Source organism: Oncorhynchus clarkii, chromosome 6, assembly GCF_045791955.1.
Source record: "Oncorhynchus clarkii lewisi isolate Uvic-CL-2024 chromosome 6, UVic_Ocla_1.0, whole genome shotgun sequence".
NCBI classification, from domain to species: domain Eukaryota; kingdom Metazoa; phylum Chordata; class Actinopteri; order Salmoniformes; family Salmonidae; genus Oncorhynchus; species Oncorhynchus clarkii.
Window position 1 is genome coordinate 76,947,601 of NC_092152.1, and position 26,709 is coordinate 76,974,309.

Consider the following 26,709-nt stretch of genomic DNA (forward strand, 5'->3'; position numbering starts at 1 on the left):
CTATACAGTATTTTATTGTCGGTTAATGCTTTAGTGCCATGAGGAGAGCAGAAAAGGTCTGTGTCTCCCTCTTGTGGTCATATTGTGAAACATTAATTTATTGTAGCCCTAATCTGAATAAAGTATGTTTATTTGCACTCCCTCTTTGAAATTAGAAAAACAATACTCCATATTCCAGTGTATAAATGCAACAAAAAAAACAGTTATTGGGTACCAGTACCTTAATGTGATACTAAGGCCTATACCCATGGGCAAGAGGCGGCACTGAGAACAGTGCCAATGAAAAATGTATCAAACGTATACATGCCTTACTATGTCCAGTCCATGGGATGTCCATTCTGAAGGATGACGCAGTCATCTTGCCATAGGTACGAGCGTAGGCTAAACCTATTCAGCAAGTTGTTGAAAAAAATACACATCAGATGACCAGAAAATAAATATCAACGCTCTCAATTGTTGGATCGAACCTCGACATCATTCTGCCTCTTGGTTTACCTCCCTTCCCGTTGATGGCATTTTACCTGCATGGCCCTTTTCAAGAACTTGAATATTTAACCACAACATGTAGGCCTAATGTTTAAAGTTGTACTGCTACGTTGTTTCAACTTTCAAGGTGATGGTTTATGTATCTCCCTGAGTACACCACTAGAGGTCGGTATTTGTTAGCTGTTAAAGTTCAGTTAGTTGTCTGATGTTCACAGGTGGATATGATGGCTTTTGGAAGCAGCAGTCAATATTTATACAGATATTATTTATAATACATTTTAATGTATTTGTTTAACCTTTATTTAACTAGGCAAGTCATTTAATTTAGAACAAATTATTATTTACAATGACGGCCTACCCCGGCCAAACCCGGACGACGCTGGGCCAATTGTGCGCCACCCTATGGGAATCAGATCACGGTCAGATGTGATACACCCTGGATATAATCAAACCAATGGCTATTCTTCATGAACAAAGGCACAATCTGTGCCCAATATAGTATGGTGAATCCGTTTTAGGTCTGAAATTCTATATGATCTATTATTCAAATAATAATCAAAACTGTAGTTATCTACATATCTCAGCAAGAGGCTGTGTCTGTGGATAGTGACATCACAGGGTACTTCTTCCTCATTCAAGACCAATTCAAAGTTCAACAGTGATATTGCAGTTATAACAGCTGAGGTATTCTGGAGTTGTCCTTCATATATATGTATATACTTTTTTTGGGGATCTCAATAAGGAATCTGTTAAACTGAAGTGGTTTATGTTTTTTGCAAACGTTGATAAAGAGGATATTAACATTCAACTTTGAGGAAGTGCATGTATAACACAGAATGACTCCCTTGCTGTATAAAGATGCCTTTTGGGTAAGTTCCCTCAGTCTACTACCATTGTCTCTTGATGTCCTGCGTTGGTGTGTGTAACTAGATATAACTAGATAGTCTACTGATAACTAATTTAAAATCTCTCTATCCAGAAATATTAGTATTTTGTTCATTCTCAGCCATTTACAGACTTGAAAGTGTAGTGAGCCTTTTAAAGCAAACAGTGTTAGGTTTCTAAAATGTGACAGTTGTCTGACAGAATATGATGTCCACAGTAATAACATTCCAATGAAATGTGGAACTGAACTGAGTGCTGTGGGAAAGCTGGAAAGGTCTGGGTTCAACTCTTACTGCTAACCCCTTAGATATGCACTGTAGGGTAGGCACTGTAGGATAGGCACTGTAGGATAGGCACTGTAGGATAGGCACTGTAGGATAGGCACTGTAGGGTAGGCACTGTAGGGTAGGCACTGTAGGATAGGCACTGTAGGATAGGCACTGTAGGATAGGTACTGTAAGATATGTACTGTAGGATAGGCACTGTAGGATAGGCACTGTAGGATAGGCACTGTAGGATAGGCACTGTAGGATAGGCACTGTAGGATAGGTACTGTAGGATAGGTACTGTAGGATAGGCACTGTAGGATAGGCACTGTAGGATAGGCACTGTAGGATAGGTACTGTAGGATAGGCACTGTAGGATAGGCACTGTAGGATAGGCACTGTAAGATAGGCACTGTAGGATAGGCACTGTAGGATAGGTACTGTAAGATATGTACTGTAGGATAGGCACTGTAGGATAGGTACTGTAAGATAGGCACTGTAAGATAGGCATTGTAGGATAGGCACTGTAGGATAGGCACTGTAGGATAGGCACTGTAAGATAGGCACTGTAAGATAGGCATTGTAGGATAGGTACTGTAGGATAGGCACTGTAGGATAGGCACTGTAGGATAGGCACTGTAGGATAGGCACTGTAGGATAGGTACTGTAGGATAGGCACTGTAGGATAGGCACTGTAGGATAGGTACTGTAGGATAGGCACTGTAGGATAGGCACTGTAGGATAGGTACTGTAGGATAGGCACTGTAGGATAGGCACTGTAGGATAGGCACTGTAAGATAGGTACTGTAGGATAGGCACTGTAGGATAGGTACTGTAAGATATGTACTGTAGGATAGACACTGTAGGATAGGTACTGTAAGATAGGCACTGTAAGATAGGCATTGTAGGATAGGCACTGTAGGATAGGCACTGTAGGATAGGCACTGTAAGATAGGCACTGTAAGATAGGCATTGTAGGATAGGTACTATAGGATAGGCACTGTAGGATAGGCACTGTAGGATAGGTACTGTAGGATAGGCACTGTAGGATAGGTACTGTAGGATAGGTACTGTAGGATAGGTACTGTAGGATAGGTACTGTAGGATAGGCACTGTAGGATAGGTACTGTAGGATAGGCACTGTAGGATAGGTACTGTAGGATAGGTACTGTAGGATAGGTACTGTAGGATAGGTACTGTAGGATAGGCACTGTGCTTTCACCACAATTTCCACATCTGTTATATTCTGTTTAACTTGTGAGGTATCATAGTATTTTTGCACAGATGTTCCCTGAGGTGTTGGTTGCTATGGCTCCCTTCCTGCTCAAGGTGGTTACGAATTTAGCTCTCTCATTGTCCAGATAGATTTGCATCCAAGGCAACAGTTGATAATCTACCTGTCATCTTCAGACATGAAAGAGAACATGTTAAATGGGTTTCTATTATGCTGTCTGCAACTAAAAGTTGTTCAAAGTGAATATTCTATGGTCCTCTGGACAGTCCTCTGACTATATTGTCTGTTTGTAAGTACTGTAACAAGTTTTTATGACGCAATGCACATTTCAGTGAAACGTAATATCAATCTTAAATGCTTTGTGAATTTCACCAGGTTCATATACCATGTTGTAAAGACACCCCATTCTATGGGAACCAATCCCTAAACAAGTTCCAACTTCTGTGGAATCTAACTGTTCAGTATGTGCCACTAAATACAGAGACAAACCACTGGGCAGTTTGAGTCAAACGTTTATTTTGTAACTATTGTTGTGTAACTGGATTACAACACCTCTCTTTCTCTCTCTGTAGGGAGTTGATTTCACTAATCATCAGGGCTATGAGGTTCTGATTCAGAGACTATGTGATGGCAGGCGGATGTGCAAAGATGTGGAGGAACTGCTGAAGATGAGGTAGGGTTTCTCTGACGTCATTTAAACTTCATACAAAATGCACGCAGGGATGGTCAGCAGGGATTGCACACCGAATCGGAATGTTCATACAAATCAAAGATTGGTCTACACTCTACAAAAAACGTCCTTTTAAGTCTGCCTGTTTGTCTGTCTACAGGGCCATGGCAGAAGAGAGGTATGGGAAGGATCTGGTGACAATAGCACGTAAAGCTGGGGGGCAGACAGAGATCAGGTAAATGGCTGGTTATGTACATATATAGAGATGATATGTTTGGACCATAATACCTACTATGCACAAGTTAGCCAAAATGCTGTCATAACAGATACAAATAACATTGGTGGGGACGTTGGCCGAAATCGAATGTAATGTTGTTGTTTTTTATTTAAATAATTTGCCATTACCTGGCATGGCACGCCTGCTACTTGCTTATATGCCACAACCACTTCACAGGCAATATAATAGGTAGTCAATAGAATAATAGTGGTATTTTTAGAACATAATAATGATAGAGTCAGGGTTCAGTAGTGGCACACAATGCCATTATGTCACACATTCTAGCCCTTGTGGAATCATTTCCAACAGAGAGAGAGAGAGAAAATGTGTGTGTGTGTGTGCATCCTCAATCCAGTTTCCTGTTCACACAGTTAATCTTTACACCATTGCTAATAAGCCAGTCATATTACATGGTAAAGTTGGACGAAGAGAAGAGACAAGACAAGGAATCAGTGGTTAAGGATAAACATCATAATTTACTGAGAAACGGTAGCCGCGGGATCACACTCGAAACAACAAACACTAAGTCTTGAAAACTCACTCAGGAAACAAATGCACACAGTAAACAATTCAAGCTTCTGCAAAGGACAACAGAAAACACACCTCTTAACAGGGAAATTATTATCGCCTTGGGTCAGGTTCTCGTGTCTGAGCTTGTCGGACCGTGGTCTCAATACTCCATATCACAGAGTCCACAATGCGGGAGCTGGGGATGATGGGCTCGGAGTCCCTCTCCTCGTTAGAGGTATCGTGTTGGTGGGACAGGGCGCCTGCTTTCTGATTCTTGGATCCCAGGCGATAGGCTAGTGTGAAATCGAACCTGTTAAAAAACAGAGCCCACCTAGCCTGGTGAGCGTTCAACCTCTTGGCTTCTTGAATGGAGACCAAGTTCTTAAGGGCCCACTTAACTTCCAAGAGCTCACAGTTGCCTACATCGTAGTTGCGTTCTACTGGCGAGAACCACTTGGAGAGAAAGGCGCGTGGGTGCAGTTTCTTGTTCTCTTCATTCTGCTGTGGTAGGACCACCCCTGCTCCGGTGTCCGAGGCGTCCACCTCTACTACAAAGGGCAGAGTAGGATCAGGATGAACGAGGATGGGTCCAGAGGTGAAACATCCCTTAAGCTCTATGAATGCCCTGTCAACCTCAGGAGTCTAGCAAAAACGAGTCTGGGACTTTCAAAAAACAATGTAAACTTTATTTAACTAGGCAAGTCAGTTAAGAACAAATTCTTATTTACACTGACGGCCTACCCCGGCCAAACCCGGACGACACTGGGCAAATTGACATGCGGGTTAGGAACGAGAGAGGCGCTGCCACTGCACCAAAGTTGCTTATAAAACGCCTGTAAAAATTGTTTAACCCGAGGAACCGCTGGGCCTGCTTGAGTGAGGTGGGACGGTGGGACGGGGACAGTGGGCGACCGCCTCAACATTTTTGGGGTCCATTTGGATGCCTGTGGTAGAGATAATGTGACCCAGGAAGGAAACTTGGGATACGTGGAACTCACACTTCTCCATGTTGACATATAGTTGGCTCTGCAGGAGGCGTCTCAGGACTTGGTGGACGTGCATTATGTGTTCTGGAAGGGTTTTGGAGAAGATCCGGATGTTGTTGAGGTAAACAAAGAGAAACCAATTTGAGTGTCATTGATCAATGCTTGAAAGACTGCCGGTGAGTTCGATAATCCGAAGGGCATTATTAAATACTCATAGTGTCCACTAGGGGTATTCCTTACCCCAGTCTAGTAGGTGTCCCTTGGACCAGGATAATAGTGGGTTATGTAGTGCTAGCCAGGGGTACCCTAGGATAAGGGGGAGAAGTGATCAAAAGAAAACTAAGAGTCTCTGAGTGTTTCACCCCAGCCTGCAGTAGAATGGGCTTGGTCTGATATTCCACCTGACCGGAGCAAATGGGCCATCCATCGAGGGCTTGAATCTGCAGAGGGATGGGACACTTCACGCAGGTGATTGGTAATTATCTGGTGTAGTCCTGATCAATAAAATTATCTGTGGTCCCGGAGTCCATGAAGGATTGAATCTGGTGCTGACGGTTGTCCCAGTGGAGGGTTGCGAGTAGTGACAGACGGTGACTGAGAGGTAGCTGCACAGCTCGTCAGGGTCTCCCCTTGTCCTGGCAAGCCCTGGCGTTTCTCGTCAGCTCTGGACATGTAGCACGGAGATGGCCGAGACCTCCGCAGTAGTGGACTCAGACGTGTGGGCCCCAGCTGAATGGGCTCCTCAATTTTGAGTTTGGGTGGCTTAAGGTGCTCAGGAAACCGAGATACTGGGGTGGAGTCAAAAAGGCGATGTCTCACGCATTCGAGGCGGTTTACGATCCTGATTGCCAGTATTATCAGGGACTCAAGGTCCTCTCCCAGTTCCCGAGAGGCCAGTTCATCCTTGGAGTTAGACAAACCCTGGTGGAAAGCAGTTTCCAGGACCTCCGTATTCCACACACTCTTGGAGGCGAGGTTGTGGAACTCAATGCCAAAGTCAGCAACTGGTCTGGCCCCTTGGCAGATGTTGAACAGTCGGCTGGCTGCTTCTCTTCCGCCGACTGGGTGTTCAAAGATTTGTAACTCAGCAATGAAGGCTAATCTAGAGCTGCAGGATGCTGGCTGCTGTTCCCACACCGCCATTTCCCACGCCAGGGCCTTTCCCGAGAGTAGAGAGATGATGTAGGCGATCATGGCCGATCGGTGTGGAACGAGGAGGACTGTAGCTCAAACACCAGAGAACACTGAATGAGGAAGGAACCCTTTGCATCCTCCTGGGTGGCCGTCATACCACTCGGGGGCTGGGATCTTGGATCCCCGGTGCAGGTTCCCTGGAAGAACTACGGTATCATCTGTAGCACTGGGCGACATTGGCCCCTCTTGGGTTGAGGTTGGACTGTGGTTGGAGGGAGTTGGTAAGTGCCCGGAGGGTCTCTGATATTTGGCAGTGCTCCTTGGTGGGTTACAACATTCTTGATCTGAGTGATCTCGGCTGGGTCCATGTTTGGTGCAGAAGCTTGCTGTGACATGGTAAGGTTGGACCCAGGTGAAGAGAAGAGAACAGACGAGGAATCAGTGGTTAAGGATTAACATATTTTACTGAGAAACGGTAGCCGCAGGATCACAGTACACATGAAAAAACAACAAACACTAAGTCTCAAAAACTCACTCAGGAAATGAACGCACACAGTAAACAATTCAAGCTTCTGCAAAGGACAACAGAAAACACACCTCTTTTAACAGGTAAATCATAATGAATAAATTGGACACACCAGAGTGTCGTTAATGTCTATAGGACGGTCTCTGCTGCCCTCGGGTGACAGGTGAAACCATGACAAGTCATTGATATCTAGATACAGTTGAATGCAGTGATTTGGCAATCTGTTTATGCATACTGTGTTTAACTAGTATTTAGTATGCTACACTACCTGTTATTGATAAATGCATCATTCCTATTTTTTCAGCACTCTGAAAGCCTCCTTTGATCAACTTAAAACACGTAAGTTTATCCTGTCTACTGCATCTCTCACAACAAAGCCAAATGACAGTTTACTAAAATAACTGTTTTCTTTGACAGAAATTGAAAACATCGGGAATCTGCATATCCAGCTATCCGGAATGTTACGGGAAGAGATCAGGAAGATGGAAATATTCAGAGAGCGGCAGAAAGAACAGAGGAGGAAGGTTTGAAATGTGTTATTGAGTGCTTATTTCATTTTGAAAATCCATTTTGAAAACCTGTATTTTTGAGGTGCCAGTAAATTTCAACCATGTTGTTTATCCTCGTTCAGTTTGAGGGGATTATGGAGAAAGTTCAGAAGATGAAGGTGTCCTTATACAAGAAGACCATGGAGGTAGGCATACTATTTACTCAGGGAATTACATACTTACTTAGTAAGTCAGCTTAAGTACAGAGGTACATCCACAGAGGGTAATAGAACAGTCTGAAAGTGGGACTTTATCCACACGGTTAGAAAAAAAGGTATCTAGAATTTAAGGGTGCTTCGGATGTCCCCATAGGAGACAGGTGGCAGGTTGTCTAGCATTTAAGAGCATTGGGCCAGTAACTGAAAGGTCAGTGGTTTGAATCTCAGAGCAGACTAGGTGAAAAATCTGCCTACGTGCCCTTGAGCAAAGCACTTAACCATAATTGCTCCTGTAAGTCACTGAATAAGAGCATCTGCTAAATGACTTAAATGTAAAATGAGAATCCTTTGAAGAACCCTACGGGTTCCTGGTAGAACCCTTTTGGTTTCCATGTAGAACCCTTTCCACAGAGTGTTCTACATTGAACCCAAAAGGATTCCACCTGAAAACCAAAAGGGTTCTAGCTGGAACCAAAAAGGGTTCTCCTATGGGGACAGCCAAATAACCATTTTGGAACTCGTGTAGAGTTCATACCCAGAAAAGAGGAAGGCTGAAATTACACCCAGTAGACCTAGCTACCTCTCAGAGATGGGTGAGCTACCCAAGAGAGAACATACATCACAGTGCAATTCTGCAAGAGGAAGAGGGTAGGAAACAAACTATCGACACACACACTCACACACCAACCACAGACTTTGGCCCTATTATAGTGGGGGAACTGGTAGGATAGCACAGGCCTTGAAAATGAACATTTTGGTCTGCATCAATACGTATCTCACCTCTCATAGTCCCATGATTTATGCTCAATTATAAACCAGATGATTAGAGCCCTGATGGCTGGTATTTCAAACCGTACGGGTATGACAAAAACATGTCTTTTTACTGCTCTAATTACGTTGGTAACCAGTTTATAAAACATTAATAAGGCACCTCGGGGGTTTGTGGTATATGGTCAATATATCACAGTTAAGGGGCTGTATTCCAGGCACTCCGCGTTGCATAGAGGGTAAGAACAGTCCTTAGCTGTGGTATATTGTCCACATATCACATCTCCTTGGGCCTTATTGCTCAAATATACATAAACTTGGGCCTATTTTTGTGAGTATCATTACAGTATCATACTTACACCCTGTATAACATCCTGTATACAGTGCCTTCGGAAAGTAGAACCCTTGACTTTTAAAATTGATTAAATTGTTTTCTTTCCCTCATCAATCTACACACAATACCCCATAATGACAAAGAAGAATTTTTGTTTACACATTTTTGCAAATGTATTAAAAATAAAAATCTGAAATATTACATTCACATAAGCATTTAGACCCTTTACTCAGTACTTTGTGGAAGAACCTTTGGCAGTGATTACAGCCTTGAGTATTCTTGGCTATGACGCTTGGCACACCTGTATTTGTGGAGTTTTAAAATTGATTAAATTGTTTTCTTTCCCTCATCAATCTACACACAATACCCCATAATGACAAAGAAGAATTTTTGTTTACACATTTTTGCAAATGTATTAAAAATAAAAATCTGAAATATTACATTCACATAAGCATTTAGACCCTTTACTCAGTACTTTGTGGAAGAACCTTTGGCAGTGATTACAGCCTTGAGTATTCTTGGCTATGACGCTTGGCACACCTGTATTTGTGGAGTTTCTCCCATTCTTCTCAGCAGATCCTCTCAAGCTCTGTCAGGTTGGACGGGGAGTTTGAGTTTAAGATTATTTATTTTTACAGGGACAGTGCACATTAATCAATGTTTCAGTAAAAGTGCCGGTTTTAGCCAGCCGACTAATTTTCAACAGCAGTCCCTGCACAGCTATTTTCAGTCTCCAGAGATGTTTGATTGGGTTCATGTCCGGGCTCTGGCTGGGCCACTCAAGGACATTCAGAGACTTGTCCCAAAGACACTCCTGCGTTATCTTGGCTGTGTGCTTAGGGTTGTTGTCTTGTTGGAAGGTGAACCTTCACCCCAGTCTAAGGTCCTGAGTGCTCACGAGCAGGTTTTCATCAAGGCCTTTCTCCCCCGATTGGCTGGGCGGCCAGCTCTATGAAGAGTCTTAGTGTCCAAACTTCTTCCATTTAAGAATGATGGAGGCCACTATGTTCTTGGGACCTTCAATGTTGCAGAAATGTTTTTGTACCCTTCCCCAGATCTGTGCCTCGACACAATCCTATCTCAGAACTCTACAGACAATTCCGTCAACCTCTTGGCTTGGTTTTTGCTCTGACATACACTGTCAACTGTAGGACCTTATTTGACAGGTGTGTGCCTTTACAACTCATATCCAATCAATTGAATTTACTACAGGTGGACTCCAATCAAGTTGAAGAAACATCTCAAGGATGATCAGTGGAAACAAGATGCACCTGTGCTCAATTTAGAGTTTCATAGCAAAGCGTCTGAATACTGTTTTTTATTTTAATACATTTGCAAAAAAAATTCTACAAACATGTTTCACTTTGTAATTATGGGGTATTGTGTGTAGATTGCTGAGGATATAATTTTTTATTTAATCAATTTTAGAATAAGGATGTAACGCAACAAAATGTTGAAAGGGTCAAGGGGTCTGAATACTTTCCGAAGGCGCTGTATAACCCTATCCTATGTGTCACGGCCGTCGTTGGAAGGAGACCAAGGTGCAGCGTGGTGAGCGTACATTTTCCTTTTATTTGTTAAATGTCGCCAACAAAACAACAAACGAAGAAACAACCGTGAAGCTTACAGGGCTAAGTGCCACTAACAAAGATAACTACCCACACTGAAAGGAGGGAAAAAGGGCTACCTAAGTATGATTCCCAATCAGAGACAACGATAGACAGCTGTCCCTGACTGAGAACCATACCCGGCCAAAACATAGAAATAAAGAAACCTAGAAAAAAAAACATAGAATGCCCACCCAAATCGCACCCTGACCAAACCAAAATAGAGACATAAAAAGGCTGTCTCAGGTCAGGGCGTGACACTATGCGAGCATTTACATACTGAATAGATTAGCTACATCGTTAGGCTACTCTGTGGTGAGACAAGTGACAAGAGCCAATGGCAGAGTGACATAATTGGAGCTAAAGTGGTGAAGACTGATTATCCTGTACAAGAAACAACCAATCTGAAGCCAGAAATACATATTGACCTAAATGTTTGCTTAAACTGCTAAGTGAGGACAGCACCATTCACCATGTTGACATTGCATACAGTTGCATACAGTTTTACAGAGATCCAACATTGCTACTGTTTTAATTGATTGTTACATAAAACATGACTCCACAGACCACTGTGGCTGCTTCAATGATGATTCCCTGAAAGTCTCTTCTGTCCATCTCCAGTCTAAGAAGTCCTATGAGCAGAAATGTAAAGAAGCAGACGAGGCAGAGCAGCTTGCTGACAGGAGCACCACAGCCACAACAACAAAACAGTCTGAGAAGGTAACACCACCTCCCCAAACCCTGGAACTATACAAACACACAGCCCCCAAGCAGTCTGAGAACATAACACCACCTCCCCAAACCCTGGAACTATACAAACACACAGCCCCCAAGCAGTCTGAGAACGTATTGTAATCCCCCATACCTGGAATTACACACACACAGCCACAACACCAAACCAGTCTGAGAAGGTAACACCACCTCCCCAAACCCTGGAACTATACAAACACACAGCCCCCAAGCAGTCTGAGAAGGTAACACCACCTCCCCAAACCCTGGAACTATACAAACACACAGCCCCCAAGCAGTCTGAGAAGGTAACACCACCTCCCCAAACCCTGGAACTATACAAACACACAGCCCCCAAGCAGTCTGAGAAGGTAACACCACCTCCCCAAACCCTGGAACTATACAAACACACAGCCTCCAAGCAGTCTGAGAAGGTAACACCACCTCCCCAAACCCTGGAACTATACAAACACACAGCCTTCAAGCAGTCTGAGAAGGTAACACCACCTCCCCAAACCCTGGAACTATACAAACACACAGCCCCCAAGCAGTCTGAGAAGGTAACACCACCTCCCCAAACCCTGGAACTATACAAACACACAGCCACAACACCAAACCAGTCTGAGAAGGTAACACCACCTCCCCAAACCCTGGAACTATACACACACACAGCCACAACACCAAACCAGTCTGAGAAGGTAACACCACTGCCAACCCTGCAATTATACACATGTAATACGCCTCGTTATTCAGTGCATTCAGAAAGTATTCAAACCCCTTCACTTCTTCCACATTTAGTTACGTTACAGCCTTATTCTAAAATTGATTCAATTATATATATTTTTTACTCATCAGTCTCTACACAATAATCCATAATGACAAAGCGAAAACAGGTTTTCATAAAATGTTTGCAAATGTATTAAAAATAACAATAGAAATACCTTATTTTAATAAGTATTCAGACCCTTTGCTATGAGACTCAAAATTGAGCTCAAGTGCATCATGTTTCCGTTGATCATCCATTGAGATGTTCCTACAACTAGATTGGAGTTCACCTGTGGTAAATTCAATTGTTTGTTTGGACATGACTATGAAAGACACACACCTGTCTATATAAGGTCCCACAGTTGACAGTGTATGTCAGAGCAAAAACCAAGCCATGAGGTCGAAGGAATTTTCCATAGAGCTCTGAGACAGGATTGTGTCAAGGCACAGATCTGGGGAAGGGTACAAAAACATTTCTGCAGCATTGACGGTCCCCAAGAACACGGTGGCCTCCATCCTTCTTAAATGAAAGAAGTTTGGAACCACCAAGACTCTTCCTAGAGCTGGCCGTCCAGCCAAACTGAGCAATCGGGGGAGAAAGGCCTTGGTCAAGGAGGTGACCAAGAACCCGATGGTCACGCTGACAGAGCTCCAGAGTTCCTCTGTGGAGATGGGAGAACCTTCCAGAAGGACAACCAGCTCTGTAGCACTAGCAAACAGGCCTTTATGGTAGAGTGGCAGAGCAAAGTACAGAGAGATACTTGATGATAACCTGCTCCAGAGTGCTCAGGACCTCAGACTGGGGCAAAGGTTCACCTTCGAACAGGACAATCCTAAGCCCACAGCCAAGATAATGCAGGAGTGGCTTCGGGACAAGTCTCTGAATGTCTTTGAGTGGCCCAGCCAGAGCCCGGACTTGAACCCAATCGAACATCTCTGGAGAGACCTGGTAATCGCTGTACAGCGATGCTCCCCATCTAACCTGACAGAGCTTGAGAGGATCTGCAGAGGTGAATGGGAGAAACTCCCCAAATACAGGTGTGCCAAGCTTGTAGCATTATACCCAAGAAGACTCTGAGTCTGTGATCACTACCAAAGGTGCTGCAACGTCCTGAGTAAAGGATCTGAATAGTAATGTAAATGTAATATTTAAAAAGAAAATGTTTTTTATACATTTGCAAAAAGTGTAAAAACCTGTTTTGCTTTGTCATTATGGGGTATTGTGTGTGGATTGATGACACACAAAAAACTATGTAATCCATTTTAGAATAAGGCTGTAACGTAACAATGTAATCCATTTTAGAATAAGGCTGTAACGTAACAATGTAATCCATTTTAGAATAAGGCTGTAACGTAACAATGTAATCCATTTTAGAATAAGGCTGTAACGTAACAATGTAATCCATTTTAGAATAAGGCTGTAACGTAACAATGTAATCCATTTTAGAATAAGGCTGTAACGTAACAATGTAATCTATTTTAGAATAAGGCTGTAACGTAACAATGTAATCCATTTTAGAATAAGGCTGTAACGTAACAATGTAATCTATTTTAGAATAAGGCTGTAACGTAACAATGTAATCTATTTTAGAATAAGGCTGTAACGTAACAATGTAATCCATTTTAGAATAAGGCTGTAACGTAACAATGTAATCCATTTTAGAATAAGGCTGTAACGTAACAAAATGTGGAAAGTCTGAATACTCTCCGAATGCACTGTAGTTATTGTTGTGCTACTGCAACTCAATTTCTCAGTATCAGAGAAGGCTATGAAACAGTTCCCTTTGTCACTGTTTTCCTACTACAAGTAAAACAGTGGTATAGTGGAGGAAAACACAAGTAAACACAGTCTACCCACTTTTTTCTTTTGCCCAACAGTTCATCCACCTTTTGCAGAAAAATGCATTGAAAGAATAGGAAGTGTTACTTTTTTCACCACGACCAGCGAGCAGAGTTTACCCACCTCTTCATTTTTTCGTTAACTAGACTGGTTCTGTGAGTCTATGAGTTGGTTATAATGCAAGTAATTTACAATTGAAGGTCCAATGAAATGCTGGCAATTCCTGGAATTGAGTTATCTATTTATTAGAAATGCTTGTTCTGTGTGCGTTCTGAAAATGGAGGTCTGTAGAGGAACAGAGAGTCAGGAGAGTAAAGAGAACACATCCTGATATTTTCTTCTAAAGGAGAACTGTCTCTTTTATTTTGTTGTTTAGCAGTCATGTTTTGATTCAGAGCATGACCAGTTCCTCTACTGCTGTCTTTCTCAGGTACAACACAAGGCCAAGCAATGCAGACAAGCCGTCACTGAAGCAGGTCTGAATCATACCATACAATATACTGTACTTTTATTTATTGGTGATATCAATGGATGAATGAATCAATGAATCTGTAAATCCATTACGAATTTATTATCATTGATCTGATTATTTAAAAAACATGTATTTATTATGGTAATCCAAGTAAAGAAGAGTGCTTAGGATGCAATAAATGTAAAGTATTCCCTAACCTCTCTTGTGCTCCACCTGTACAGAGAAACAATACATGTTGAACGTAGAGCAGCTGGAGAGAGTTCGTCAGGACTGGGAGGGAACACACAAGGGCACGTGTGAGGTTAGAGCTCTCTGTTACACAGCAACAACTTTTCACACCCACAACTGTTATTAGCGCAACTACGACCTCACACCACAGCACACCACGCCCCCTTCCGCAGTATGTCTGAGTAGGCCTCTATTTCTCAGTATAACACCCCCCCCCCCCCCCCCCCCCCCCCCCCAGAATAGACTACACTGTTAGAGCAAAAAGGTGCTATCTAGAACCTAAAAGGGTTCTTCGGCTTTCCCCGTAGGAGAACCCTTTGAAGATGCCTTTTTGGTTCTAGGTAGAACCCTTTTGGGTTCCATGTAGAACCCTTTACACAGAATGTTCTACACAGAACCAAAAAAGGTTATCCTATGAGGTCAGCCGAAGATCCCTTTGAGGTTCTAGATAGCACCTTTCTGTTCTAACAGTGTAGTCTATGCCTCTCAAAGCACAATATTGAATGTTACCGATTGAGCAGGTAAGCCTGATGAATCAGCTATTACAGTAGCTTGTAAAGCTATTTAGAGCCTGGTTACGCCTGGTTAGCCTCCTTAATGTATGCAGTCGCTTTTGAGCCAGATTGATTACTTAACAAAAATAGAAACGTAACATGCAACAATTTAATTATTTTACGGAGTTACAGTTCATATAAGGAAATTAGTCAATTTAAATAAATTGATTAGGCACTAATCTATGGATCTGTGGAACACTACACGTTTTAGAGTGGCCTTTTATTGTCCCCAGCACAAGGTGCACCTATGTAACAAGCATGCTAATTAGTCAGCTTCTTGATATGCCACACCTGTCAGGTGGATGGATTATCTTGGCAAAGGAGAAATGCTCACTAACAGGGATGTTAACAAATTTGTGCTCAAAATTTTAGAGAAATACGTTTTTTTGTGTGTTTGGAACATTTCTGGGATCTCATGAAACAAGGGACCAACTCTTTATGTTACATTTATATTTTTGTTCAGTGTGTATATATAGGGATAGATGATTAAGGGTTTGTACTGTATGTGTCTCTGCTGTTCCAGGTGTTTCAGCAGCAGGAGGTGGACCGCATCACTATCCTGAGGTGTGTCCTCTGGGACCACTGTAATCACTTCTCTGTGCAATGTGTCAAAGACGACGAGGTGAGCTCAACAATGACCACACTTCAGACGATAGGCAAATGGATTATGGATGGGTCCATGAACTGCTGTCTACATTAAACTCTATTAGTACCAGTACTACACTGCCTAGCATGCAATGTATCTGGTGATCAACCAAAATGGATCCTATTTGTCAACCAGAACAATTTTAAATCAATGAAGCCTCTTTGAAGACTGAGCATGAATATGATAATTTTTTTTTTGTAGTTTTACGAGGAGGTGAGGAATATTCTGGAGACGTGTGACATCACAGCAGATAACAACTGTTTCATAGAGATGAAGACAACAGGTTCAAGTCCACCAGGTAAAAGCTCACTGAATACAGGACAGAGCGTGAAGAGCCAGGGTTGCTGTCAACATTGGCACCAATGGCGAACACTTCCTAGAGTAATTATAACGGGTTTGTACTGTGTGTGTCTCTGCTTTTCAAGTGTAACTTTTCCTCTGAATAACATTTGCCATTTGAAAAATTATATGCAATACACCTCTATTGGCTAAGCTTAAGTTCTGTGGACCTCCATCGTCTTCTCTCTAGACCCCATTGTGTTTGAGAACTACTATGAGAGGGAGCCATCACCAACTGGCGACAACAACGGCAGCGCTCGCTTCGGAGGGGGAGGGGTCAGGAAAAGGTCAGTTAGCAGAACTTGGGACTCGTAGGGGCAGTTTCCTGAAGACAATCGAGGAGTAGGCTAAATTGTGTCCAGGAAACCACCCCATAGTGTTTCTGTGAAACAAGCTCTATCACTTTGTAACACTGGAATAACAGTTGAATGCATAGGAATTCTAATATGGACATTGTATCACTACATTCTCATTGCTATACATTATCAACACATTCACATATATTTGAGAACGTGACATGAAAAATATTTGTGTAGATTCTCCAATCTTCTGCCACGAAACTCTAGTTCAAAGATGAGTATCAGTGAGGGTTCAGCTTCCGAGCCAGCGGCGCCAACTGTTGGTCAAACAGTGCCTGAGAGTTCAGATGGAGTGTATGCATCCATACCTGGCTTCCAGTCTGCAGCTGCAGCTGCCCTGCCTGCAGTGACAACTAATGAGGATGATGATGATGATACCTTCATGGTGTTTTATGACTACTCTGCACAGGTGAAACCTGCACACACAGTTACATGTGTCAAGTTACAGGTGAAACCTGCACACACAGTTACAGGTGTTATGTTACAGGTGTCAAGTTACAGGTGAAACCTGCACACGCAGTTACAGGTGTCAAGTTACAGGTGAAACCTGCACACACAGTTACAGGTGTCAAGTTACAGGTGAAACCTGCACACACAGTTACAGGTGTCAAGTTACAGGTGAAACCTGCACACACAGTTACAGGTGTCAAGTTACAGGTGAAACCTGCACACACAGTTACATGTGTCAAGTTACAGGTGAAACCTGCACACACAGTTACAGGTGTCAAGTTACAGGTGAAACCTGCACACACAGTTACAGGTGTCAAGTTACAGGTGAAACCTGCACACACAGTTACAGGTGTCAAGTTACAGGTGAAACCTGCACACACAGTTACAGGTGTCAAGTTACAGGTGAAACCTGCACACACAGTTACAGGTGTCAAGTTACAGGTGAAACCTGCACACACAGTTACAGGTGTCAAGTTACAGGTGAAACCTGCACACACAGTTACAGGTGTCAAGTTACAGGTGAAACCTGCACACACAGTTACAGGTGTCAAGTTACAGGTGAAACCTGCACACACAGTTACAGGTGTCAAGTTACAGGTGAAACCTGCACACACAGTTACAGGTGTCAAGTTACAGGTGAAACCTGCACACACAGTTACAGGTGTCAAGTTACAGGTGAAACCTGCACACACAGTTACAGGTGTCAAGTTACAGGTGAAACCTGCACACACAGTTACAGGTGTCAAGTTACAGGTGAAACCTGCACACACAGTTACAGGTGTCAAGTTACAGGTGAAACCTGCACACACAGTTACAGGTGTCAAGTTACAGGTGAAACCTGCACACACAGTTACAGGTGTCAAGTTACAGGTGAAACCTGCACACACAGTTACAGGTGTCAAGTTACAGGTGAAACCTGCACACACAGTTACAGGTGTCAAGTTACAGGTGAAACCTGCACACACAGTTACAGGTGTCAAGTTACAGACGTCATTACAAAACTCTGTGATGCGGCTGATATGAAATATAACTAGTTGAGATATTGATGGATCATGTTTACATAAACTATTCCACTGCTCTGTATTATACTGTATGTATGTACTGTATATGAGCCATACTGTAATTCAAAGCTTCATACTTCTGTTACTAACAATGTGTTCCCTGTGCTCCCAGGACCCAGATGAGCTGTCAGTGTCTAAAGGGGATGTGGTGTTGGTGATAGAACAGAGTGAAGACGGCTGGTGGACAGTGGAGAGAAACGGACAGGTTGGGCTGGTACCTGGCTCCTACCTGGCCAAAGTCTAGACATAGTCACACACACATTCATGCATGGACACACGCACACACTAATGCACACAGGTACAGGGATTCACACACACATACTCATGCACACTCACCCATACATACTGTAGTCTTCAAAACCTTACTATGAGGACCCCTTTCTGCTTCTTACTCAGATCTTCTGATCCTTGGTTCAAGACTTCGGAGTAATAGATTCTCCAGCAGTAGAGATGACTCACTGAACTGACTTGGAACATGAGTCATGACTGTGTGTTCCCCATGAACTATTAGGCTATGCTGCACCAGAGATTGTCAGTCTTTTCACCCAACAAGCCTACTGCATACATACAGTGATGTGAAAAAGTGTTCGACCCCTTTCGAATTTTCTCTACTTTTACACACTTTTTATACTGAATTTTATCAGATCTTCAACCATTACCAAATATTAGATAAAGGGAACCTGAGTGAACAAATAACAATTGTATACTTATTTCATTTATTTCATAAACAAAGTTATGCCCGTGTGAAAAAGAAATTGCCCCCTTACACTCAATAACTAGTTGTGCCACATTTAGCTGCAATGACTCCAACCAAAAGCTTCCTGTAGTTGTTGATCACTCACATCGCTGTGGAGGAATTTTGTCCCATGCTTCCATGCTTTAACTCAGAGGCGTGTGGGTTTTCAAGCATGAACTTCTCGTTTCAAGACCTGCCACAACATCTCAATTGGGATTAGGTCTGGACTTTGACTAGGCCATTCCAAAACACATTTGTTGCTTTTTAGCTCTTTTCATGTCGACTTGTGAGTTTTGGATCGTTGTCTTGCTGCATAACCCAGATGCAGCTCACAGACAGATGGCCTGACATTCTCCTGTAGAATTCTGATACAGACCAGAACTCATGGTTCCTTCTATTTAGTCAACTCGTCCAGGTCCTGAGGCAGCAAAGCATCCCCAAACCATCACACTACCACCACACTTGACCGTGGGTATAAGGCCCTTACTGTAGAATGCAGTGTTTGGATTTCGCTAGACATAATAGAACCCATGTCATCCAAAAAGTTATACTTTTGACTCATCTGTCCATAGAACATTCAAGAGTCTTGATGATCATGCATGTGCTTTTTTGCAAACTTGAATCAACTTTTTGGATGATGTGGATCCCATTTTTGTGTTTTGGAATGGCCTAGTCAAAGTCCAGACCTAATCCCAATTTTGATGTTGTGGCAGGACTTGAAACAAACAATTCATGCTTGAAAACCCACAAATGTCACTGAGTTAAAGCAGTACTGGATGCAAGAGTGGGCCAACATTCCTCCACAGCAATGTGAGACTGATCAACTACAGGAAGCATTTGGTTGCAGTCATTGTAGCTACAGGTGGCACAAACAGTTGAGCGTTGGGGGGCAATTACTTTTTCACACAGAGGAATTTAATAACTTTAATTAAATAAGTAAAATAAATATTAATTTGTCGTCATTTGTAATCTCCGGCCCTTTAATCTAAAATTAGGTTTTGGTTGAAGATCTGAAAACATTCAGTATCAAAAATATGAAAACATAAAAATCAGAAAGGGGGCAAATACTTTTTCACAGCACTGTAGAGAATCTCAGATACCATACAGAAAACGAGTCAAACTTTAAACTGTATCAATTGTAAATATGTGTGAGGATAAAATAACTGCACTGGTCTACACCAACCTGAGAAGTGATCTACAAGAGAAAGTGTAAAAGTATCTGAATCAAGACCAACAGCTGTACTGTATTTTATATTATTTAGCATTTGATAAAATATGTAATGTTTACTTTGAAGTTTCCTTAGTTTGTATACATTGAAAAGTGCCGCTTCAGTTTATCAGTGAACAATAAAACATGTTTTAGTTTAAACTTTGTTTTATTTCAATCAAAGTTCTTTCCTCTCCTCAATTTACTTACATGATTTTGTTTCACATTATTTTCTGCAATGCTACAAGTCTAAATATCAACTTCCGTTTGAAAAATAATACACAATGCCACAAAAACACAAAACAAAAGTGACTCCCTCAGTCCCAGCCCCAATTCTTTGGTGGTTTACATCAAATTCCCAGGCAGGGTTGAATCTCAATTGTATTCCTCATGTCCTCCCTCCTCAATGCACAGATCTGAGGTTTCTCCACTTGGATCTTCTCCTCCAATGCATTTTAAAAAGGAGGCAAGGAGAGAGGACAAGGGAATCAAGAAAATACAATTGAGATTCACCCCTTCCCTTTCATACTTGGCATTAGAATGTGTGTGTCAGAAAACACCTACATATGTACCAAGCTGTAACACAAAGCTCTATCTACACATGGGTCTTAGGTAACACTGGTAAAGTACCTCTACACTACATATGAATGGAGACTGGAGATGGGTTGACTGACTCACAATTTAGTGGTAAACTACAGGGTCCCTCATAGATAAAGGAACTAATATTCACATGATTAAATATTCCTTAAATACCTCCAGAGCTCTAGTCATAGTGCAAAATGACACATGAGAAAGAAGTACATTCCACATATTGCACTGAGCAGTAGTTATCTTCTATAAAGAGCCCCTAATCATCCCTTGTGCCCCAAAAGGGAAAAGAAAATAGGCAAGGCTGTATTTCTTGAGCAAAATAAAAACAATATCAATTCACCATTTAACAACTTTGGCCTTAGGCGTTCCATAGTGTCTAAAAAACAACATTTAAAATTAATATAAAGTTACAAAGCATGTTCAATAAATAATTATTTTCACAGATCCCCCCCCTCCTCCATCACCAGTGTATACCCAATAGTTATCCTGTGCAAGGTGTGCTTGAGCTTACTACTACTGAAAACTACAAATTGTGGACATGTCAGGTGAGGCTTCTTTTCTTCATTCTTATTGGTGGAGCCCTTGGTGCGGGCGGGGCCTGTCCTCCTCATGCATAGGTTGCGCCAGTGACCAGTAGCTCATAGGCCGGGTCGTGCCCCCTTCTGCACAGCACCACACAGGCACACAGCATCCCCAGCATCTACGGGCAGATGGAGGAGTACAACAGTACGCATAGTTAGCATTATCATCATCGCTGCACCCAGAATAAAATTTCACGTGCACTGGCCAGCTACTCAGTCTTGTTGTGAAAGACTAGAATTTCCAGGAGTCCTGCTCCTAGAGCGACAGTAGTGCAGGGTTTCTGTCCCAGCCTTGTACCATGCCATCACACGTGATTCGATTAATTGAAGAGAACTTGGTGTGTGAAGTGAAGTTCTTCGAATGAAGGAGAACAAAAAGGAGAACCAGAAGAATCATACCTACAAAAAAGGTAGAAATAAAACAGGTCGAGGCACTCTAGTCTTCATTAACCGGGTACATTGAGCATTAACACCTGCACAATGTGACACATGCCTTCATCAGGGCTGGTTTTTAAATGCTCTTCATGCCTGGAGAATAAAGGCTCTCTATATTAAAACCCACTAGAGTGCTTCAACCTCGAGTTTTCTACCACTTTACTCCTTTTTGGTGGATATGTTTCTTCCTGATCTCCCCCATCCCAGAGGCAACCGTGGCTGTTTGGGATACCTGAAGCGTTCTACATTGTTATGACTCATGAGACTGCATTTGAACATGCATTTCATAATTACTATACATCCAGTGACTCCACAAATACATCAAGTTATCCTCACAAGGAGAAGGGAAGTGACTGGTCAGCAGGACCCATGTTGTGATGTCCCCGTAAGGTAGTGTTGAAACATTGAAAAAGCAATTTAACACAATCAGGTCAGCTTCTCAGCAGCAGCAGCCGACTAGGCTAGAGACTACCACTGTTCAGATGTTATTACAGAAGGACTCAAACATGGGCCTAGGAACAGTGGGTTAACTGCCTTGTTCGGGGGAAGAACGACAGATTTTTACCTTGTCAACTCGGGGATTCGATCTTGTTTACCTGTATTGCAGCGAAGGTCAGAGCAGCCCAAATGACATACATCATGATTTCTTTCAGCTTTTTCACAACAAGAGCTTCACAGCCCTAGAGGAAAAAAGACATATATTAAAAACGTGTCTGTATGTCAGTATTTTCTTTAGGAAAGAAATGTGCGAGTCGAATGTCCAAGCAAATCAAATAGATTCCCATTTGAATGCCGTCATGTGTTAGGTAATGGTGTTCTAGGAGTGCCCACTGACAATTCATTGACACCACATGCAAGTGACTACAATAAAATGCAAGGAGAAATGAGGGCCTATGAAGTGAACGTTGGCTCCTTGCACAATATCCTGTTTCAGTGTTCATTTAAAAATAAATTCTGTGCCTCCATCCTTGGTACAGTAGCTAGTTAGCTATCTAGCTAACTTGATTTGCACTGTATCCAGCAATTGTAAGCTACTTGACTAGGCATTAGATTAGGAGGAAGAGGGAAGAAAAATGACTTAATCTAAATATTCCTCCTTGGTGGACATCTGTAAATTCTCTTTAAAATACAGTGAACACTTTTCAGACTCACAGGCGCAGGAAACCTTGTGGGCCGGTACCAGTTGATACAATGCTGTAAGTTCGCTAGTGAGAGCGCAATCTCAAGACAACCAGGCATAGTAGAGATATGATGCGATTGAAAGACAACCTGAACCAATCACCATTCATAGCCAATTGGATTTGTAATAAATGCCATTTAGCTGACACTTTTATCCAAAGTGACTTACAGTCATGCGTACATACATTTTACGTTGATGTGTTCCTGGGATTCAAACCCACTACCCTAGTGTTACAAGCGCCATGCTCTACCAACTGAGCTACAAAGGTCCAATTATAGACCATATTTATTTTCATTGGGCTATTTACCAGCTAAAGGAAACTCTTGGGTGTGCGTGTTCTCTCTTACCTCTGGGTAGAGGTCACCAGGCCGGCTCATGGTTCCAGTACAGTTGCTGATGTTGGGTTTACAGCAGCTGACTGGAACACTGTTGTTTCTGGACTCCTTGAACCAGCGAGTATTCCTCCAGTCAGAGTAGTTGTGAATGCCACAGCAGTGGAGCTATGACGGGGGAGAGGGTAGGAGAGAGATGGGGAGAGAGAGAGACTGCTGTAGGCACCTGCAAACTCACCTAGTCATATTCTTTTTTTTAAACATGTCAGGAGAAATAAATCCAGTGGCGTTGTTCTCACCTGTCTCTGCACATAGTCGATGGCTCGGCTGGGGGCATCTGTGTTGGTGCCATTGTATTCATCATACACCTTCTGAATGGAGTGGTTCACCTGATCTTCCACCTGAGTACAAGCAACAACGTCAATGTCATCTGTGTAAGAATTGTAACATTCATATTAAATTCTAACAAACTGCATTCCCATTCACCCTTTTCTATTGCTTTTGTGTGATAAGACACTAAGCAGTAGGCCAATACTAACCCTAGCTCTGTAGATATAGCCAATAACAACCACAACAACTTCTGTGACAAACACCAGCAGGAGAATGACAGCAAACTGCAGAGCAAAGAGAAGAGATATGATCAATTCAATATCTAGTCCAAAGATAAGAAATTACATTTACTTGCATTATACAAATTACATTTGTATCCATGTGCTTTTCAATACTTACAGCTGTTAGTCCGCAGGAGCTTTCCCGTATTGTGGCACAGCATCCAATCAGCCCAATGATAAACAGCAGAGTCCCGACTGCTATTATAATGGACGCTGGGATCAAGGTGTACACATCCTCAAAGAAGTGGTCATAGTCATCATATGTGATGAACACATAGGCTCCAATGTAACACAGAATTCCAGCTGCAGCCTAGAGGGAGACAGAGCAAGAGAAAGAGTGTGGCATGTAACATCCAAAGTTTTTTGGCTTATCAGAAAGAAACCCCAATATTGTGTGCAGACAGACATGGCTTTATGTGTGTTTGTTAAAACAATGTTGGTATGTGGTCACTGGCTAGCTGCTGGTGTGTAGCAAGGGTATACTCAGTTTCACTAAAAACTTGCACAAAATATACCCTTGCCATAACTTGTCCTCTTAAGTCCGTGAATTTAGACATATGCCATTTTTGTGATAAAGTGTGACTCTGAAGTGAGTTAAGTAACTACATTTTTTTTTCATTAATATGACCCATGTATTTACAATGAGGTAATATCTTATTCAAATAAAAAAAACTACTTGAAATCTATCCCTAAATGCAATATATTTTTATTTGAAATCCAATATTTTATAAAATATCTACAATTAGTCAATATTTTAAAAAACGATCTATTGTTACAACAATTGTAACCCCTGACATTCTATTTAATTTGAGGTACTTTAACGTTTAAAACTGTTGTCACTGGCAATTCATGTATAGATAGGGATTTTTATTTATTGTTTATTATTTTACTTTAATGCTATTTTCTGTTTCTTCAGAGAAATATACATGTGTAGTGGTGTCCTATGTTTTTTGCTATTATATTACAATTGGGAAAAAAATAAAATAAATAAATAAAAGGGAATCCTCAGTCATGTAAAGTTAAGCTAAGTGAACATTGCAGCACACTATTACCAAGCACTATCAGATGTGTCTGGCTGCCGGACTGCTCGGGCCAAACTTTACGCCCGTTAATTTCTTCTCTGTAATTAAAGTATATCGCGAACGACAGAGCAGCGTAATAATTTAGTGTTAGTCGTCAGGCTACTATCAGATGAGATTGGGTGAGAGGTTAGGCCTAAACAATATGAAACACTAACTTGTTAAAACACTGATACTGCAATGAAATGTCGGGGACATCGGCGCATGGCGGCTAGGCGTTAGCTAGCAGGCTAGCTAGGTTTCTCACAGTGATACCAAATATGTTTGTCATTGTTCTCTGTGGTGATACGTTTTCTGCTAAACTGACTGGCACAAACTACAATCGTGCATATAGTCTTACCTACCGTTATGCACTCTCTCATTAAATCTCGCTGGTTTTCATGCAACAAATTGCCGCAGTAAATATCAGACAGCTCTAGCTTTTAGCTAGCTAACCAACAACAATGGCAAATGCCTGTCCGGCGCTAGCCAGCAGATCCGACACGTTTGCTCACAGCTGCATTAGTCTCTGACACCGCGAAACCGGCCCGGGATATGACTCGTTAAATGTACTTTAATCCATAGATGGGAAATGCGTTGTACTCTGAATTGTCACATTTCCCAACTGTTACACTGAGAATATTGTATAATTAAAACTAGTAGTGGTTCTCTTCCTCAAGTTAGCTAGCATGTGGCAACAGCAGCCATTTACGGAAAGTGTCGTATATACACAGGAATGCTGTCCTATCCACTAACGGGTCGGATCTGCTGGCTACCTGTCCTTGTTCTACCCGTGCTTGCAATAACAGCAAAGTATACATTTCAGAAATAATGTATATTTTAATAAACAACCTAGACAAGATGGTTAGAAAGCTCCACATATTAATTTTGTAGAGAATTAACGTGAGCTAGCTAATGTTAGCAGACGCCTCTCTTTGCTGCAACTAACGTTAACAATTTCTGTTGCGTACTGTAATTAATCCCAACCTTGACTACCTAGCGTCAAATACATGTTTTGAAACAAGTTCGTGATATTTTACCCAGAATATTAGATTCAGAAACACCAGGACTGTCTTTGATGAATTAATCCCACACTGGCCCATGGTTGCGCTGGAATCCAAATATGTTACCGGAATTTCGGATGGATCATGGATGTTATGATAATAAAATGGCTGTCCTGTCCGTTCTTATTATACCTCAGTGCAGTGGTAGGTTCTGCCCCACTGCCTTCTTCTACAAAATCGCCAAAAGAGCGGATATGTCACGTGTGCAGATGAGATCGTCAAAACAACCCGACGGTAAACTTCTTCTGTGGGGTTTATCGACGGATGGCATCCACTGTTATGGGTCATTACTGCCACCTACTGCACTGAAGTGTGAGGGAGAGGAATCCTACATAAATCCTACCTGCCAGCCCTGTTTCTCCAACAAAAAATAAAAACAATTATACTGTATCTAATGTTTAAAAAAATGGTGCTGACAGAGGGCTGCCTCACTTCTAGTCCTCAGGAAATGTTGTAGTATTTTTTTTTATTTTTTTTATTTCTTACTTTGTTAGCTCAGAAAATCTTGTGTTATTACACACAGCCAGGAAGAACTATAAGATATCATAGCGGCATCAATTTACCAGCACCACGACCAAGAATACAACTTCCCGAAGCGGACCCTTTGTACGAACTACCCAGGGAATTTGAGCTGATTCCAGAGGCTGACCCAAAACAACACCGCCAGAGAAGAGGTAGACGGAGCGATCCTCTGGTCAGACTTCGGCGGCGCGCACACCACCCACCGCTTCCAAGTATATTACTCGCTAATGTCCAGTCTCTAGATAATAAGGTAGATTAGGACAAGGGTTGCTTTCCAGCGAGACATCAGGGATTGTAACATACTCTGTTTCACAGAAACATGGCTTTCTTGGGATATGCTGTAGGAGTCGATAATGCCACCTGGATTCTTTGTACGTCGTGCCGACGGGAATAAACATCTCTCCGGGAAGAAGGGCGGGGGTGTGTTTCATGATTAACGATTCATTCAGTGTAATTGTAACATACAGGAATTCAAGTCCTTTCGTTCACCTGACCTAGAATTCTACTCTAACTTCCGCAATGTATACAAGGCCCTCCCCCGCCCTCCTTATGGCAAATCT

General features: G+C 42.2%; 2 protein-coding genes across 3 annotated transcripts; one reads left to right on the forward strand and one right to left on the reverse strand.

The window, feature by feature from the left end:
• Nucleotides 1-1,118: 1,118 nt before the first annotated feature.
• Nucleotides 1,119-19,937, forward strand: LOC139411627 (proline-serine-threonine phosphatase-interacting protein 1-like). Of its 2 annotated transcripts, none has more exons than XM_071158221.1 (14): nucleotides 1,119-1,355; nucleotides 3,444-3,544; nucleotides 3,702-3,776; nucleotides 7,279-7,313; nucleotides 7,392-7,498; nucleotides 7,606-7,668; nucleotides 11,011-11,109; nucleotides 14,154-14,199; nucleotides 14,417-14,496; nucleotides 15,501-15,599; nucleotides 15,825-15,921; nucleotides 16,153-16,249; nucleotides 16,529-16,730; nucleotides 17,945-19,937. In XM_071158221.1, the coding sequence occupies exons 1-14, from the start codon at nucleotides 1,323-1,325 to the stop codon at nucleotides 18,074-18,076; spliced, it is 1,266 nt and encodes a 421-aa protein (XP_071014322.1). In that variant the 5' UTR covers nucleotides 1,119-1,322; the 3' UTR covers nucleotides 18,077-19,937. The 2 variants fall into 2 exon arrangements, with proteins under 2 accessions (XP_071014322.1, XP_071014321.1); XM_071158220.1 differs by having other exon boundaries at nucleotides 1,176-1,355; nucleotides 16,499-16,730.
• LOC139411628 (tetraspanin-3-like) lies at nucleotides 19,478-25,876 on the reverse strand. The gene is made up of 7 exons (XM_071158222.1): nucleotides 25,604-25,876; nucleotides 23,624-23,815; nucleotides 23,434-23,508; nucleotides 23,194-23,295; nucleotides 22,910-23,062; nucleotides 21,979-22,062; nucleotides 19,478-21,066 (listed from the first exon to the last, which is right to left on the reverse strand). The coding sequence occupies exons 1-7, from the start codon at nucleotides 25,664-25,666 to the stop codon at nucleotides 20,974-20,976; spliced, it is 762 nt and encodes a 253-aa protein (XP_071014323.1). The 5' UTR covers nucleotides 25,667-25,876; the 3' UTR covers nucleotides 19,478-20,973.
• Between the last annotated feature and the right edge of the window lie 833 nt (nucleotides 25,877-26,709).